Genomic DNA, 20,225 nt, shown 5'->3' with positions numbered 1-20,225 from the left:
ACAATAATTCGTTTATAATCAAATTTACACTTCAAATACACATATTATGGAAGCTTATTGTATATATTTGTTAAATCAATTTGGATATCAATGCAAATGAATATTTCACATAACTTTATCTTTTAGCTGAGTTGAGAACTCTTTATGTTGAATCTCAGACGGTGCAACTTTCTAGTTTATCATTCTAACTTTATGTAAATATTTGACATTTTAATGTATACCTCCTATATCAACAACCATAAATCTTGAACCAGGAGCACTTTTCACTAATTCGGAACCACCTTTGCTCTTTTCCAAATTTTGTGCTCCAATGTAAATACTAGCGACTTCTGGTTCTAATGCAAGTGTCAGTTTATCAGCAGGAATCGAAGCCTGGTGGAACAAATATCACAAAGATATGAAACTGAATTATTATGCTCGATAATTGATGATGATTGATGAAATGTATTGTTTTGTCTATAAAATCTACCCGTTAGCTTCAACTAATGATCTTCTCTACATTTACAGTTCAAAAACAGATAACAGTTCACTATACTTCCAACTATTAATGAAAGCTGCAATACTAGTAACCTCATACATTCATTCGAAATTCTTGTTTAAACATCTCTATTAATATAAATATCTATTATCATATTTTCACTGAGCTAGTAGGCATTTTTGTTTAGAGCCTGAGGCCAGCTGAAGCCTTCTTCAGGGTGTGCAATTTTCTCGCTGTGTTGTAGATCCATTGATGGCCTTCTGTTTGTTTATGTTCTTTAGTCGGGTTATTGTCTCTTTGACGCATTCCCCATTACCATATTCAATTTTATCGTTACATGGTATTTGGAAATGAAAACTTTAAATGATCTTACATAAATAAATGGATTTTAAACATGATATAGATGATTGAGATTGAAATCGACAAATAAGAAAACCTATTCATTTCTTCATAGAACAAGTTATAAATGGGAACATTTAAGAATAAATCCCATCGCATTTTACCTTCTCTGCAGCCTCCCTCATAAATTGCTTAGCTGCATCAGTCCAGATAGCAGGAACAGTAATGACCCATGATATGTTTTCTTTACCGACATCAATTCCTTGTTCACGCATCAAATGTTCTGCTTGTTGTTTTAGATAGCGTATGGAATGAGTAAATATGTCGAAAGCAGCCATCGTATTTCCAAGTACATCTTCAATAATTGTCTCTCTTTTCAAAATCTATAATAATCGGAATGTAAAGAGTTAAAAAAGCATTCACCATCATTGATAACTTCATGTTATTTGAATAATGTACCTATACCATTTTGTTAAAAACATTATTATATAAAGCTAAACTGCGTATCAAAAACATTAGCAGCTTAATTATGTATTATCAACATTAAACACGAATTGCAAAAAAAATTCACTATATTTACATTATTTGAGTTACTATTCTTTTTGATTGGTGAAAACTCAACAATGTTACAAGGTTTATATTTTTTGCTATGCAGGTCAATCGTTTCCTCTATAAAGGACACATCAATGATTCTCGAATCAAAACAATTGAAAAGGCAAATCAAATCCATGTACGATGTTATTGAAGATTAAAAATTTAAAAAAACAGAAAAATTTTGACAAGTCATCTATGATGGGGTTGGAAATCCTTGGTGTTTCAAATAATTTACTTTTTATAAACAGAATATGACCGTATCTTTAAAGTTGGATGTCAACAAAGAAGTGCCGACTACTGGGCTATTGATTCCCTTAATGGTTGCTTGATCACAATGGTTTCATGATTAGTTATGTTTCTCATATAGAAATGTCATAGCGGTTGAGAGTACAAAAAACCTAATTTTTGCACATCCTTAGTTGATGTTTTATGTAGTTAAACCTACTCGGTGGATAATACACTCGGGGATCAAGCGTCCACCGGCAGTTGCATTGACCCAGTGATTTTCAAAGCTCATCAAAGTTACTAGGTTTATACTTTGCTACGCCACATACGCGTTTTGCCTGCTTTAGACTCATTGGTTACATTCGAAAGAAAACAATCGAAAAGCCAATTCAAAAACGAGTTGAAGAGCAAAAACTATCATTTGTGAAACGGTTATTCCATAACGATCAACCAACTCGTGATGGCGTCAGTAAAATTTGCGAAGAGATGATTTCAACTTCACCATTTGGAACTCTTCATTCAATAGCTTCCTTGTGAGCAACAGCCCTCTATCAAGAAAATCATGAATATGCATAGGGAGATTTTAAGGTGTACTATTATTTTAGAAGATATTGATTTTCCAAAATCTAATTTGGTGACGTACAAGCAGAACAGAATAATATTTTCACTTTTAGAAAGTATTTATTAACACATCACCTCTGAAGAGTGCAGTTCCATTTTGAAATGTTTGAAAAAGTGCCATCTTCCATGATCACCAGTACTGCTCAAGTTATCGTATTTTTCTTCTGCTTCATATCCAAAGGCACAAAATTTATTTTCTGGGTCCAACAGGATACTTGTTGGTGTCTTGAAAGATTCTAGACCAGTCCCACTCGTAGACTGCCACTGTTTTGTAATGATTTTTGCATTTTTTCGTTTATGAGAAAATGCAAATCCAGAATATGTCGTTCCAAAGTCAATAGCAGCAACCACAGGAGAACGGTCTACAATATACAAAGTGTATTAGTATTCTGCATTGTGAATACACAATGAATCCAAATGTTAATCCCATTTTAGCAATAACCTATTGTGTATTCATTTTATGATGTTCTACAATCATACAAAGCACGATGATATAAATATATTTTGAAACCAGGTTTTTATTAAATATAGAATAAAGGACTTTTTTGTTTTTGATACTGACTTTATCACAATAAAATATCTGTGATGAAGTCAGTATCAAAAACAAAAAGTCCTTTATTCTGTTTATCGGTAATTTAAAAAAAAAATCACTACAATAATAGAGAAAATACTGAACAAACGAACTTCTTTTTCGCGTCGAATCACGGCGAATCACACTTGACGTCACAGGCTGCATTACGTCACAGTGCAGTAAACATTGCGTTCTCTTGCGCAAAGTGTTGAAACGGAATTATTGCATGGGGTTCATTAATATTCTGCTTGGACATGACTCTAACAATGGCAAATATGGTAGCATACCGGTAAGTCAAATTTCTTTATTTTTCACAAAGCATCAGCATAGATCGAGCATAGTAAGTCAGAACATTAGAATGATACGATATGAATCAGCAGATTTTTCATCGATCATCATTTTTTTAAGTTCAACGACACGTTATAATTATATTAAACTTAGTTTAGTGGATAAAACTACATTTATCTTGTCATTATCCGTTCAGTGTTCATCATGAAAACGATCACATTGATTTCAAATAATTTTAAGAAAGCACTGTGAGAAGACATTTCAGGAGGCACTGTAAGCTGACTATAATTTTTAAATTATCTGAATAATAGAATAATATAATACAACAAAAAATATTTTATTTCCCCCATTTTTTCGCTAACCCTAATTATGAAATCTTCAGGCGACTGTGGTCACAGTCACCCATTATAAAGGCTACAATTCTGGTCAAAGCAGACCTTTATATAGTTTGTTGCACCCGGTTACCCCCTTTTTAAAATTTATCCTCGATCCGCATATGAATAAGTTCACTTTTTTGTTCTTTGTTCTATGAATATCTGTCTTTAAATTGACAATGAAACCACATCTTTTCAAATTGTGTATATGGTGGTCCCACAAAAATGTCGAAAATGCGTTAATTTCATTTTTTCCCTAGCTTCTCTGATGCGATAGCAGTACCTTTTTGGTCACTATTCATGTGTTGCGTTTAAATATGAATTGTAACACTTTATAGTGACTGAACAGGTAGGACAAATACTTCTCAAGAAAAAGAAAAAGAAAACTACTTGGAACAGCACCAGGCTATGTATTGGTATTGTATGAATAAAAACTCGGACTGGAAACATGGACGGTATGTTAGTTGTACTTCATATATCAATTATTCTTTTTTTTTAAAGTCTTTTTTTCATGCATTTTCTGTTCACATTTTCACACCAATCGTTTCAAAAGATGTCAAGTGTTTTATTCGAAAAAAATATCGTGCGTTTCTGCGAGAAAAAAAAATACGCGCAATTTTGTGATTGAAAGGGGAAAGAAGATCCTTACGCGTTGCATTCGCGCATGTCATTTGCGTACTAACCTAATAATTTTTATATCACGGCCAGTCCACTGATACTAACATTATCGGCGAGTACACATCAAAGGAAAAATGTACAAATTACCGATAAAATAACTTATCAGATTCTCTTTTGTTTAAGTTAGCAACGTGATCATTGTTATAAATCTCCCAAGGTAATCAGTTATACTTTTTAAAAACTTACTTCTAATTTTCACAGAGAATTTAGTTTTGTGATATGTTTGAGGGAAGATGTAGTCTCAATAATATACATTAAAGATTTGATTATTTTGACAAATATAGATACATCCAATGTTTTAAAAAAGTGTTGTTGACGATTTTTAAAAGCAAAAAAAACCAAAAATACTGAAAAACTCAAAATGGAAAGTGTTTTAACAAATTAAAGAATAAAAATTTCAAACAATTCAAGCCAATAGAAAATCAACTGTCATATTCCTGACTTGATACAGGCAATTCCTTGTGATGACAATGGCGGATTAAACCTAGTGTTATAGCTAGCTTAACCTCTCATTCGTATGAAAGTCATATGACATTTTATAATTTTCGAAGTTCGAAAATAATATGTTAAATACCTTTTAGATCTTTTATGTAAGGTCCACTTGGAAGTCCATGTTTAAGTGGCTTCTCTGTAGATGGCTTTTCAACAACTTTTTTTACGTCTTCCTCTACAACCTCTCTTACAACTTCTTCTTCAGTAAACGACGATGACATACTTAGTGATCCTACATATAGATATAAAAAAAAATATAACAAAAATTCTGAAATCTTAAGCATATTCAAAAAGATGAAGTCCATAAAAAGTGAAACAAAAATGTGTCCCTAGTACACGGATGCCCGTCCGTTCTATCATTTTCTATGTTCAATGGACCGTGAAAATGGGGGGAAATCTCTAATTTGGCATTAAAATTAGAAAGATCAAATCAAAAGGAACATGACTTTTGTACTAAGTTTCAAGTTGATTGAACTTCACCTTCATCAAAAACTACCTTCACCAAAAACTTTAACCTGAAACTTGCTCTATCATTTTCTATGTTCAGTGGACCGTGAAAATGGGGGGGGGTCTATAATTTGGCATTAAAATTAGAAATATCATATCATAAGGAACATGTGTACTAAGTTTCAAGTTGATTAGACTTTAACTTCATCAAAAACTCCTTGACGAAAACCTTAAACCTGATTATGAAGCAGGACAGACGAACGCTCAGACGGACGAAAGGACGCACAGACCAGAAAACATAATGCCCATAAATGGGGCATAAAAATCAAAAGCTATCAATCAACGAAACAAGTGACAAGAGGCTGTCGAGTGACGGAAACCCGATTTTCCTGCAGAGGTAAAATCCTAAACAGTAGAGAAAGTATTGACAAACATTTAAACTTGAAACAGCTCTGAATTGTGATTGTGAATGAATATCTTATTTATGAACATATCAATGATAACTGAAGTCAACACAGAAGTGCTGACTACTGGGCTTGTGATACCCTCGAAGAAAAAAATCTCCACCAGCAGTGGCATCAACCCAGTGGTTGCAAATAAACTCATCATAGATACCAGGATTAAAATTTTATAACTACGCCAGACGCGCGTTTCGTCTCAAAATGATATTTGCAAATCTGAACCCCATGCAGGATTATGTAAAAATAAAACATTATCACACACAATAAATAAAGGCAACAGTAGTACATGTATATCGCTGTTCGATAGTCATAAATCGATTGAGAGAAAACAAATCCGGTTTACACACTAAAACTGGGGGAAACAAATCAATCATAAAATACCCCATAAAACTGTCAACTGTAACATCTATCTTCATAACACACATGAATAACTGATTCATGGAGTAAGTTTGAGTTATTTCCCTTTGAACAGAAATATGGTTTAACATAGTACTCTAAAATAAGATATGATTCATTATTAATAGATTTCTAGAATTAGATAGATTCTAATACAATGTATCTCTAATTCCAAATTATAATAAAATTGTAATTTACACTTCCAAATATATTTTTCCATCATTTGTCACAAACTAATGCAGATTTTCAATGAGTGTCCACAGCTTTAAATGTTATGAAAAATAATAAATAATAAAAATAAATTATTATCTATTATAACATGACGTCCTTCAAACGCTTGGAGTACACACCCGTGGCAAAATATGAATATATAGTGTTTGGGCTGTACCGATCGTACTCCCACGTCATATGCCTTTTTATGAATGGGCTACTAGACAAAAGCATTTTACGGGGAAATACACGCTTGTGAAATCGAAAATCATCACAAACAAAGAAACGTAAACAAATGATGATGTTTATATAAGCCATTTTTTATATATTTATAAGACATATACGTACAATTGTCATATATAGATTCATCCAAACCTATCTTAATAATTATTGTAAATAGTTTAAGCATGTCACTTATTCAGTTTGTTCCATTCTTTTACGTTAATTTATTAGTGCGTTTATTTATTGGAACAGCAAATAATGCCTTCACTTACAGCTCTTCGATCCAAAACAATTGCCGTATTTGTCCTATTAGAATCGAAATAATTCGTTATTGTTTGTCTTTGTTTGTGTGTCTGCATTTTTTAGTAGGAGTCAGTGTAGATAGTTAGTGTGTTGTGTTTAAATAAACATTATTTTTAATGACTCATGCACTCTATTTTAATAGTTTGTCAGATTAAATCAGCAAATACAGTGAATTCAAAGTACATCTTGATGTTTTAACAAAATAATATGGTCACTATATTTAACCTTCGGCAAACATTCAAGTTGAACTCGGACTTCTCTTGAACTGAATTTTAATGTGTGTATTGTTATGCGTTTACTTTTCTACATTGGCTAGAGATGTATAGGGGAAGGGTTGAGATATCATAAACATGTTTAACCCCGCTGCATTTTTGCGCCTGTCCCTAGTCAGATGCTGCTGACCTTTTTTAGACTTGTACTATTTTTAATTTTAGTTTCTTGTGTACAATTTGGAGTTTAGTATGGCGTTCAATATCACTGAGCTAGTATATATATTTGTTTAGGGGCCAGCTGAAGGACGCCTCCGGGTGCGGGGATTTCTCGCTACATTGAAGACCTGTTGGTGACCTTCTGATGGTGTCTGTTCTATGGTCGGGTTGTTTTGTCTCTTTGACACATTCCCCATTTCCATTCTCAATTTTATGTATGCCTTGGTTATTTTCAGATCAAGACATTTGAAGTTCACGAAAAAATCAAGTAAAAGAAGTCCCGCAATTCAGTGCAATTACAATTGGCAAACATGACAGGAAACGTTCATTTGATTTGAGCCAAAATAATAACACATTAAAATTATTACCCGAATGTGAAATAACAAAAGGCTGAAACATAATGTGATTACTTATATGCTTCAAACATTACCAGTAGAAATGCATTACAATCATTTATTTTCAAAATTGAAGTTTGTGTTAACTGAGTGTAGGGTTTAATAATAGTTTGGATTTTTTTTAACTGTTACGAAACAGATGTCCAGTTTAGGTCAAAATATCAAAATCACGCACTACACTTAATAGACCGATAAAACTTAGCTATTCAAACAATAAATATCTTACCATTAGCTTCCATTCGGACTGTAAACGAACAATGAATTCTATTAGTATCTTCAACCAAATTCGATTGGAAGTATGATGCACCTGTAAATAAAAACATGTCAATGGGGAATACTGTATTTCCAATATTAACAAAAATATATCAACTGTCAATAACTGTATTTTAGAAGATCATAAATCTGGCCAAGTTTACTTTTAAACCGATCTGGTCAAATTTTAAAGATAGAACAATTTTCAAATTTTCAAACTCCTATAGGCAAACCTGGCCTCATATATATTATAATATGCATAACACTATCTGTCTCTTTTTGTAATGACGCAACTTCTCTTTTGTAAAATATGATTTATTTATCTCTCTCCCTTTACATTCCTATGAATTGCATTGCTTAAAAACGTGTGGAGACCGTGTTCATTTCATATAGGGTAAGTACGAGTGATCCTTTTTTAATACACGGTTAGTAGTGGTTTTATGTTCCTTTACAGAAATACGCCGATATTTACCATCTATGGTTTCAATATGTGGCTTCCAGTCTTTTTGCTGATGATAAATCCAGTAAAAGCGTTTTCAGACGCACGATTAAAGTCCAGAACTTTTTGTACTTACTTATGTACAATTAATTATGTGTTTTAGAAATCACTGTTTTTGGTTTTTTTTAGTTCGATTTTTAAGTACTTTTTTCATAAATTCCTTCAAAATTGTTTCTATCAATCATAATCATTTTACTAATTACAATAAAAGTTACATAAATTAATCGGGTTTTCAGCTCGTATTTTTAGCACAGTGGACTGCTTATAAATATTCAGTTATTTACTGCAAGATATCTATGCAATGATCAATATAGAAGTTTTATTCAATCAAATTATAATCTTCTTGTTTTCCTTATGAATAATTATTAGCATTTGTTTCAAATTTAGTCCAAGTACATTCTATTCTTTGCGCTGACCATTTGCTTCTTAACAATACCAAGAAATTCATGAGTTCGAATGTACGATAGTATTGATATTTCTTACTTTTTGAAGTACCTGGTTTGTGGGTAGTGCATTTGTAGTTATCCAAATCAATAGAGTTAGTCGCTTCGAAAACATTTTCAAATGATCGTAGAACGTCGTCATTCACCAAAACGTATTGCATAAACAGATGAGCTCGATCCCTTCTTGATTTGCCGCATTCGGGTGTTAAAATATTCTTGATGTGGTGAGGAATCTTTTCATCGTCAAATTTCGCAACTGTTTGTAGCATCATTGAACTGACCATTTCATCCAGAATTGTATTATAGTTCTTTTCTGCATTATACGTTTCTCTCAGACAATCTGTATTTAAATATAAATTGTATATTTGACTTATTGATACAAAAGATAGTCCGAAGCAGAAATATATCAAAATTCTGCACACTATTTATCATTCTTTGATAATGGATAGATTTTAAGGGAATGTACAATATATTCCAATCATAAAAAAAAATCACAACACCCTTATACATGTATAGTTGAAAAGCACAAAATGTATTTTATACATCTTAACCACTATCAACTTCAACTGGTTTATTTTATTGATTGGTTCCAAAGTAATCTGTATCAAATACCCTTCATTAATGAATGTTTCATTACATACTGTTTCAAAATAATATGTTTTCTTGATTGGCTAACAACAATCTCGGGTCATTCTTGCAAATTAAAAAAAATTAAAATTAACATTAATGATAACACGAGGTAAAAAAAGAAAAACTTGATGTAAATCCTGTTTCCTAACCATAGCAAAAAAATGTGAATATATGTATTGACTGCTACTTTAATGAATTTTATAGGTTTGTTAAACCGTTAAACTTGCGCATATCTTAAGAAGGAATCGCTTCCGCTCTTAAGACAAAATGTACTTTGGTCAACGATTTTTCACCCCAATAATTTTATAATTTTATAATTTTATAAAAGGAGTATTCAATTCCTAATAAGCATTGCTTAAAGGTACTCAGTATTGGGATGTCAAAGAAAGTTGGATAAACATTGCTGCTCCTTAAATCATTGTTAAACACAGTGTTATTATTTAGGCTTAAAATAACCCTTTTTACATTTATTTCGACATAACAGCACCATTTTATTTTTTTTCTGTTTAATTTGTTTTAAGACAATTGTTACAAGACTTTGTTCTATTTTAGACAGTGTATTATCACCATCGTAAGAGTACACAAAAGAACAGTAGTGAAAAAAAAAGATTTCAAATACTTGAAAGTTAAAAAACATATATACATAAAATGAAACTAATGAAACGAACCTGCAATTAAAACACTTCACGATAAACATTTTTACTGTAAGTTACTGCATCTGTATTTTTAAAAGTAGTTCTTATTTTAAACCTGGACTGTAAAAATATAATATTTACGAACTAATCCGTAGAAAAGAATTGACAAATCACGTTATGAAATACTATGCTTTTATATTTAACTTCAGAGTGTTCCTATTAAATAGTGTACATACCTATGCAAACTGATTCAGTTTTTAGTTTCATAGCAATTTTGGTTTGACCTGTTTTCACAAGAGCATCAATCAAATCTTTCATGTTCGAATCAGCTAGGTTATCTTTAAAATAACGGAGAAAATTGTTTGTTCTGTCTTTCCTTCCAGACGTTTGCAATATTTTTTGTGTTTCCCTGTCAGACATAACTTCTTCTCCAACTAAGTATTCCATCACTTTTCTTATTTCAAGTTCCTCTGTTAAAAATGTCCAGTTGTCCTCAAGTTGCTGCTTTGCCAGTGACATTTCTGACGATTTTTTAACTAATGGATAAAAAAACGTTTAATATTAACATTAGCGACTGTTTTGACTAGTTAATTAAATTTGATTATCTAAACATAGCAATACTTCAACCAGTTTGGGAGTGCATAAAAATAAGTTAAAAGATAAATTATGATGTACAATATTCCAGCAATTAGAATACAGTTTCTCTTATCAAAAAGAAAGGAGAAGTGATGGTTGATTTAAAAAAAATATATATATTTGTTTTTTTACAAAATGCATATATATGGATTTTAAATTGAAATGAAGCTTGTGCCGTAGGGTGTAGAAAGAAACTAAATGAACATAATACAGTGTCAATTAACTTGCATGAATTTATTCATATTGTTTGATTGAAATTTTGTGTAATAAAATATTTAAATCGTTTTGAACAAAAAAATATTTGATGTTGATTTCCAGTCCGGGTACAGTATACGTACTTTACCCTTTAAAATTTTATTGGCTCCTTGTACGTTTGTATAATTATTTTCAAGTTTCAAAGTGCTTGAGGAGAAATTATCTATCGACGTCTGTTTGTGTTGTAGTGAAATTAATACCATAAGTGTTATGACTATCACTAGGTCGATAAATCTACGGGTCGATTATTTATACCAAATATTACCAGCCAAGTGGGCCATACTCGTTCGCTGGCATGAACATATGGATACTGTTTTATATAAATATGCGGTAATAAAATTATGTAAATCAATGTAAAAGTAGGGATTGTATTTTCCAAACCATAGCTCAAAATTCTTGTCCGGTTTTTGTTTTACTGTTGTTGTTTTTTTTTTTTTTATCAGCTCTTTAATGTTTGAATTGTTTTCATGGTTATCAAATATCTTAGCTTCGAGCATCACTGAAGAGACATTATTATAAGGATCTATAATTATGTCGAAATGCAGATCTGGGACTATGACGTTGCATGATATCGTTACTTTTAGACAAGATTGTCAAAATTGACTGGTAAGTTTCAAGAACTCAATATATACACTTAAACATAAACGTTACCAAAATATATACACTTAAACATAAACGTTACCAAAATATATACACTTAAACATAAAAGTTATCAAAGGTACAAGGCTTTTAATTTTATAAGCCAGCCGAGCATGTCGTCTTCACTCAGATCAAAATAGTTAGAAAGCCAAAACAAGTACAAAGTTGAAAAGCAAATACACTATTTTACTTCAAAAATGTTTTGCAAATCATTTTCCATTTACACCTACCTCTCCAAAGAGGGTCGCCAAATACGTTTTTTATTTCATTGACATCTATAGTCACATTTATCTCTTTTTGTATAAGCTTCGTCACTTCCGGACTTTCTAAAAGCTGATGTACGAATTCCTCTAAAAGCTTCTTCTTTTCTGTATCAGATGATTTTCGCCATGTATCTGGAGATATTGGGTGCACCATAAGCAAGACTGATCCTCGCCTTACGTTGCTAACTGCTAATTTAGCAAACTTTCGACATAAATTGTCGATTTCTGCATTTCTAGCTAGCTTAAACTCTATTGCATTAGCATTTAAACCATTAACTTTGATACTCATTTCATATGCTGCGGAATTGAATAGAACTCCTTCTGTAAAAACTGAAACAAACATTTCAAAGATTGATATACTAAGTAATTAAAAATATGTCAATCAAGCTTATTTAATGTGCAAAACAAAACCACTTGATTTTTTATGAAAATCACTGTTTTCAATCATTTTCAAATATCAATTTGATAAATTAACAACATGTTATGAACATCATGTTTATTACATTCTTTTTAAAAAAAATATTAATTGATAGTACATACAGAAACAACATCTATTTAAATGGAGCACATACTGCAGGTTTAAAGGTGTTGCATTCATTATATATTACCTTCAAAATTCTATTTGTACATGTCTTTAGAAGTTGCTGTGACAGAAGAAATGATTAAAATGAATTGTATTTTCGAGACTTTATACCTCAAAATATTCCAAAATAAACTAACAGGAAGCATACAAAAAATTGTTTTGAATTTGACATATCAATCCCATTTCGAAAACAACGCAAGAGTGGTAACACTTATATATAGTTTTCTTATACTTGAAAAAAAAACATTGCACAAATTTGAAAGGACGAATGATTGATTTTGTTCAAACTTACTCGGAAGTACCCTTTTTCCTTTATGCTGTATTATTGATAATAGTCCACTGTGCTTAGTATGATCTAATACAAATACAAATCCTGGAATCCAGCTGTCTGATTTCTTCCCAATTAGGGTATGTATCAACTGAGAATTTCTCTCTTTTCTTGTCTTTTTTAGGTACAAGAGATCGTCGTGGTCATCTAAAGAAATGACGTAGTATTCCAGAAGTGGATCTATAACATCAGTTGTTTCTAATTCTTCTATGATGCAATCAAAATTTTCCTGGAGGTCCTTTATGTCAATGTTGTATGCAGATGTTGTTGGAACAGATTTATCTGTTAAAATGAAAAAAACAAGCTGTTAAGCTCAGAACAAAGCACAATAGTGACATAATCAGTAGTCACTAATTATATATTAATGTAAACCAAGTCATTTTTTCCGGATACTTTATTTCGTGTGTTACCCTTTATAGTTCACTTCGGGGATATTTAATTTCTACTCTCGAAAGTCGCTAAAAATCAAAACGCTCGTAAAAATAAGTTGGTTTACAGTATTTGTGAGGGCATAATAAGGAAGACCGTGCATCTTAGAAGTATGACGCTATCCATCAATCTGATTAAAATTCTGAACCAAAATTTAGTTGTTGGTTTTTTTTTACTTTGCTTTAAATGTAATATTATATCAAACACTGATGTTTCAATTATCTCTACTTTAAACCTACCTGGCAAAAATCTTAGTTGTTCTAGAATGAAGTGAGCTTGTATATTGTCATTCTGCAAGCATTTAAGAAAACATTTACAAGGACCTTCTCCTCTTCGAAGTATATGTTTCACTAGAAGGTCAGTCTTTTTAGGATTCTTTGTAATAGCTCTCAATTCAGACAACTTCTGGGAAGAAAATATTTCCTGCGGATCTGATTGGACCTCTTCAATAACAATTTCCGGATTTATTTGTTCTTTGATAAAGCCAAAGTTTTGATGTATTTTTCTTTTACATACGCCTGCAACGACAAACAAATATACCATGTGAAAGAAACTATTATTTAGAATGATCAGTACATTCAGTTTGAGAAACTGTTGTATAGTGGTTTCAAATAAATGTTATTAAATTTCTCATAATCACTTAGTCGTCTGTCAATGTTCATCGTCCTTTGACAATGCACCATTTTCTTAAAATAACTGGAAAACTTTCACACAAAATGATACGAGATATGCATGGTAAACACTTTATAAAAAAAATTATTGTTTCGTTCACGTAAAAAGTTATCTAGAAGCAATACTTTATTTTAAAAGATAGTAATATTTTCAAATTTTCGGAAATGGTTATAAAGGAGACTCTTTTTAAATATTCTTTGTTTAAAAGTCGCAAATATAGAGGAAAATACGTCAACAATGCATTAATTTTATATTTAACGTTTGTTCTGATATTCAAGATTGGTATTGCCTTTTACAAGATTTTTTGGACGGTGATATTCCTTTGGCACCGTCTTGAGGTATAGTATATCACATCTCGTTCGCTATGACCGTGTATGCAGTGACGTGATGGGTTTCAACGAGCATAATCTATATAAGTCTAGTAATTTATTAAGTCTGGGAAAATGTAACCACAAATTACTTAAAACATTTTCAAATTCTTTTAAATATACAAAGATTTAATTGCAAGTTCGGCTGTAACTGTAATAACTTATTTCAAACTTAGTAGCGCATCCTATTCTATACTGCGTCGTCGTTTATCGAGCATAGAATTTGAAGATACGATCCGGCTAACATATCAATCCTTTAAATAAACTTATTCTAGAAGGTAAGCAATTCAACACTGTTATTTGATCTTATAATATTGTTTTCATTTGTATGCGTTTTTTTGTTATCAGTAAATAAAAAACCCATTTTTTTAGTGTTGGTATACACATATGCACATTTACAGTACAACTTTGTGTCGATACCTGTATTTTCACAATGCATAAGGTTTTTCTCTTAGGTTATGACTGACGTACATACACTAAATTCATTGAAAGTTGGATGTGTTCTAATTGATATATTTTTGTCTTAGATACATCATTTTTTTATTACTTTTTATTGTCTTTAACTAGCTGTTAGTAACTCCAAGTACTCTCAGGTCTGTACTTTGTGTCTTTTTGTTTTGTTTGCGAATCTATAAATATACTGTAAATGTCTGTGGTTTTGTTACATGTTTGTTTTTTTTTTGCTTTTTTTTTTTTTTTTGCTTTGTGTCGATCTGATGAGTTAATATAAAAAAGAAGATGTGGTATGATTGCCAATGAGAAAACTCTCCACAAGAGACAAAATGACACAAAATTAACAACTTTAAGTTTCGGTCTGGCCTTCAACAACGAGCAAAGCCCATACCGCATAATCAACTATACAAGACCCCGAAATGACAATGTAGAACAATTTAAACGAAAAAACTAACGGCCTAATTTATGTACAAACAAGAATTTGTCCATAGTACACGGATTCCTCATCCGCACTATCATTTTCTATGTTTAGTGGACCGTGGAAATTTGGTAAAAACTCTAATTTGGCATTAATATTAGAAAGATCATATCTAAGGGAACATGTGAAATAAGTTTCAAGTTGATTGAACTTCAACTTCATCAAAAACTACCTCGACCAAAAACTTTAACCGCAAGCGGGACAGACGAACGAACGAGCGGACGCACAAACCAGAAAACATAATACCCATAAATTGGGCATAAAAATGTATACAGAATGTGGCACCCTTTTTCAACTGGTTTAATATTTTGTTCTTGTGTTGTACTTTTACATCACTGGTCCAGGTCAGTGGGGAAATTGTTGTGACTACAAACATATTTAACCATGCTACGTTACATAAGTGCAACAAGTGAGAAATCGGAAGTTCGGTGATTGTCGTTGGTTCTTGTCTGTCATACCAGTATTTTTTATCAATCGTTTTGTTATATATTAGGCTGTTAGTTTTCACTTGAATTGTTTCATATTTGTCATGTCGGGACCTTTTATAGCCGATTGCACGGTATTGGTTTTTCTCATTGATGAAGGACGTACGGCCACTTCATTTGAATTTTGGTTGATATTTGTCTCATTGGTAATATCACCACACCTGCTTATTCTCACATGAAATCCAAATGTTATCTCCTTTTTAATTCATATAGGCCAACCAAACTGAAATTACTAAAATATGTCTAGATGTTCTTTAAAGTCATAGTTTTATTTCAGTCAAATGAAAACAATTGTTACAAGACAAACAGATGGTTTAGTGGTTATCCTCAGACCTGAAAAGGTTTTAAAATGCCATCTAAATATTACCTCATGACATGGCGGGTAGTACCCAGCTGGCTAAAATTGTTTTCTTAAAGAATACGAATTAAGAATCTACTTTGGTATTAAATACTTCGATGTATGTGGGTCGAGATATAAAAGATTGTCCTACTAATCGACTGCCTACTTGTCTTGACAATCTTGTTACCAATAAGAATTTTCAACTATAAACACAAACCAGTATTTTCTACTGATTAGGACTAGAAACCGGTTGCATTCTATGAAATGCTCTAAAACCCATGTAACACAATTTGCCTTCATTTGATAGAACGTAGTGTGGATTCAAAATAAAATAGGTAATAAGTATCCTTCTCTTCAATGAATCTTCGATTGATTGTTTAGTTAGTCAACCCTTTCATACGTTCGTGTGCTGAGTGATTCTTCCCATATGCATCATCTTTCTTTTTCTTTTGGTGCACAAGTGTAAATTAAATATCACAGTAATGTTAACGGTATCAACTGATAGCACCAGATGCGAATTACTACTATTAATTTCTTCGAGAAACTTGAGTCATTAATATTTGAAAAAACTGATATTATAAGTAAATAAAATTTGTGTAATAATCTGATCAGCAAGGATGTGTTGTTCTTTCGACAAAAAAATCTTTCATTTGATAAATAAACTCGAAAGTTTGTCTTCTTTTGATTTCTTTATTATATACGATTGGTGTTCTTTAATTCTGTATTGTTTATACAATTTCTCATCTGATACATTTTCAAAACAACACTGATGAATTTGTAAACAAATGTGATTTTTTAAAATTCTGGAATCGTACACTGACCGAGATCAAACAAGCCATAAAGAAAATGTTAATTTAGATCACAAATTCTTGCAGTATGAAAGACTGAAAGAAAATGTGTGGTGTGGTTGTAAAACTGTTCGTCATCCACTGTTCGGGTGGTGTGGATAACTGTATAGCTCCTTTGATTCCAGAATGTTTATTTGATTTCCAATCCGGTTTGCCATGTTATCAAATGAGGTAGTATAGTACAAATAAAATATCATGTACGCTGGACAATGACAAGAACATAAGCTTCACATAGGCCAGATGTATCAGTAATTGCTTTTAGTATTTGCTGGAAAGAGGCATTATAAAGCATTGGTATCTTACGAATATATAAAAAACGTGTTGTTGGGTTTTTTGTTGTTTTTTTTTTTGCAGACTCTCCCATCATACCTCCCCTGTTTATAACAACTGACGTGTGGTTGAGTGAATGACAACTTTATCAAACCAGGGGATAATGAATAACGAAACTACATGACAACTTTATCAAACCAGGGGATAATGAATTACGAAACTACATGTAACTTTTTATCAAACCATAAATTAGTTTTATTAACCGTTAACCCGTTTTACTTTAAATATATTTGACCATTTACACTACTGTAATATCCTGCCATAACAAATTAGTATTTCTATTTGATAATAAGATATACAGATAATTTCGCTTTACCCTCTTTGCCTCGAGTGCAATGTGTATCCGCTCTTGATAGTTAAATTTGAAGAAAAAAATCGTAGTAACATAATGCCGGGTTGTTGTAGGGCGTTTGGAAGTGCGAACCGAACGATAACGTTGTACTGAGATTGCTGTGCATTGTTAAAAGCTAGAGTTGGTGAATACAGTAATCATCAAAGACTCAAGTAGAACCTATATGTAAATTGAACTAAATTGTACCATACGTACCTTTGAATATTACAGAAACCTGAAGCATACCTGGAGAAGGAGGGAAACTGAAATAACCCGATTCTGCAATTGAAACAAAATTAACAAATTAAATAAAACAGGTCATTTTAGTGATATGATAAACACAATGAATTACCATAATTGTATCGAAAGTAAGGTACACAAAGTTTAACCTGAAATTATCATTCTCGCATAGTGGTCAAAATATATATGATATATGAGCAACAGCTTTACCAAAAAGTATGTTACACTCATTAACATTTAGTATATTTTGTCCCAAAAATATTTTGGGTTAAAGCCATTGTTCATGTCGAAATACTAATGACAAGATCTCAAAATAAAGTAATGTTGCCACTGTTTGATGTTTGCACTAAATTTAAGAAGTTTGAATCCTAATGCCAGTCTGTAGAACGAAATTCAATAACTTAAACATTGATGGCTATCAGAATTTTGTCTTTATGTCTTTGTTTAGTAGATTTATATCTATGTTTTATTTTCAAATACACCAGACCAAAAAGGCGGTCTTATCATACCTCCTTCTTTTATAAATATGATCTCAATACTTGTGGTTGTAGTAATATTTCGTGGTCACATCTATTTTGTGCGTATAATGGATAAGTGTTAGTTTAAAACAAAAAATATTTGACCTACATTGTATTTCAATAAATCTTAAACCTCAGATATACTATCGTCAAAATGTTTGTCATTCAGATAATGTAAGGATACATGCTATATCGAAAACTATTAAAATATATTACCAGATAAAGATAGGACACAGCACATAAACATAAAAATATTTATGAATTTATGAAGGTCTTATAATAAAGGCAACAGTAGAATATCCAATACTAGTGTTCATGCTGTTAGGCTACCGGACTGGTAGAAAGCTTGGGGACAGATTGCCCTTAGGGAAAAATTGTCCACCAGCAGAGATTCCGGACCGGTGGTGATAAAATAAAAAGGCAACAGTAGTATACCGCCTACTAGTTTTCATGCTGTTATGCTACCCAACTGGTAGAAAGCTTGGGGACAGATTGTTCAACAGCAGAGATTTTGGTCCGGTGGTGATAACTTCAGGCAACAGTAGTATAATATAATAGCCTTTTTGTCTGCCTCTTTTCTTTAATGATCTGTTATATGACTCAATTGCACTTGTTGTTTCTTCTCTGATCATGTGCACAATGTTTTATGTAAATATATTTTTTAAGACTTTCATTTCCTGAAGAAGGTAAATCCAGAAAAGCGCTTTGGACGCAAGAAATTATCAAACGTGTTATTTTCAAGTTTTTACATCACTGGGTCCATACCTCTGCTAGTGGACTATCAGTCCCCGATGGTATCATCAACTCAGTAGTCAGTACTTTGGTACTGACAGGATTTAAAAAACTTTACTTAAATTTTCCGTTTATAAATTTTGAAATTATTAAGAAACTAAGGTTTCACCTCCCTCAGGCAAAGTTGGCTTTAGACGAATTTGGCTATTTATTTTAGGTATTTGTGACATATAGCTCTTCAACGGTTTCGGTACTTATACATCTTCGAAATGTTTCAAATGTTTGGCTTTGAGCGTTCCTGATGAAGGTAAATCCAGAAAAGCGCTTCGGACGCAAGAAATCATCAAACGTGTTATTTTAATTTTTTGCATTTAAGGAAATTATTTCCCACTTAATTCTCCATTGAATGCTACAATAACCACTTAACCAAACATATATTCATTGTTATTGGTCATGTTTTGCCGGATTAATAGCATAATACGAGATAGCAGATACTCTTCCGGATGGTCAGACCAATAGACATTTTTTTTCTATTTTTCCCGCTAGCCGGACGAATAACCATTGCTTTCTTTTTATAAATGTGTTTACACTTGTTTTTAAGAGAGAGAAAAATGAACTGCCTTGTCATCATTTTTTATGTATGTTTTAGATCTTTCTCTTCAATTATGCTTCTGTTGCCAGTTGTATAAAGCATTTCGGGACCTATACCTGTCGGTTTCGAATTATCATTTGATCTTTGATGAATAGTTTTCTTTTTTATAGTCATACCAGACCCCCATATTTAAAAACGAGTTAGCATAATCTTTCGGGAAAACATGAAGATGATGATTGGGATAAATGGCGGTTTAACTTCAAGTGTCAAATTCAAATAATTAGGAAGAGGATATTGTATTTTGATATGAATCACTGATGAACACTGATTTATATTACACCGATACGCCGAACCAGATTTTTTGACACGCTACTTCAACAGTCCACCAAAAGACAATATTCTGTCTCAAGGCCTATCCGTCTTTTCCTCATTTCTTAATACTAGTTTTGGTTTTAAGGGGATAAATAGCCAATGACAATTTTATAAAGACAGGTTATTCCCGAATGGCGATAGACCACACAACGAAGGCCGCACGCTTCCACGAGACCATCGACGCGATGGGGAAAAGGACTATTGTCTTATGAAACAAAGTGTTCAATATTACCTGGTTAAGTGTGTAAGATGACCATAGATTATAGCACTGTTTCGTGCATCTTGATTTGTTTCACTTATCGGCTGGGAGGCTAACATTTTGCTATATGAGTTACTTTGGTATGTCATTAAC

The 20,225-nt window shown here is 32.0% G+C and overlaps 1 protein-coding gene across 2 annotated transcripts in view; it reads right to left on the bottom strand.

Annotated features, from left to right (window-relative positions):
• LOC139485129 (uncharacterized) overlaps positions 1 to 20,225 on the bottom strand; it is a 29,369-nt gene that overhangs the window by 2,707 nt on the left and 6,437 nt on the right. Inside the window, exons 3-13 of one of the 2 annotated variants that reach the window (XM_071269279.1) lie at positions 17,636 to 17,698; positions 13,354 to 13,632; positions 12,650 to 12,967; positions 11,742 to 12,104; positions 10,218 to 10,517; positions 8,757 to 9,056; positions 7,749 to 7,829; positions 4,743 to 4,892; positions 2,333 to 2,619; positions 982 to 1,200; positions 222 to 372 (exon numbers count right to left, since the gene is read on the bottom strand). In XM_071269279.1, the coding sequence (XP_071125380.1) occupies positions 222 to 372; positions 982 to 1,200; positions 2,333 to 2,619; positions 4,743 to 4,892; positions 7,749 to 7,829; positions 8,757 to 9,056; positions 10,218 to 10,517; positions 11,742 to 12,104; positions 12,650 to 12,967; positions 13,354 to 13,632; positions 17,636 to 17,698 (2,511 nt within the window). The remainder of the gene's footprint in view (positions 1 to 221; positions 373 to 981; positions 1,201 to 2,332; positions 2,620 to 4,742; positions 4,893 to 7,748; positions 7,830 to 8,756; positions 9,057 to 10,217; positions 10,518 to 11,741; positions 12,105 to 12,649; positions 12,968 to 13,353; positions 13,633 to 17,635; positions 17,699 to 20,225) is intronic. The other variant, XM_071269280.1, reaches the window with a different exon arrangement.

Source organism: Mytilus edulis, chromosome 8 (assembly GCF_963676685.1).
Source record: "Mytilus edulis chromosome 8, xbMytEdul2.2, whole genome shotgun sequence".
Lineage (NCBI taxonomy): Eukaryota > Metazoa > Mollusca > Bivalvia > Mytilida > Mytilidae > Mytilus > Mytilus edulis.
Note: the sequence above shows the minus strand (reverse complement) of the source record. Positions and strands in the feature narration are given on the sequence as shown.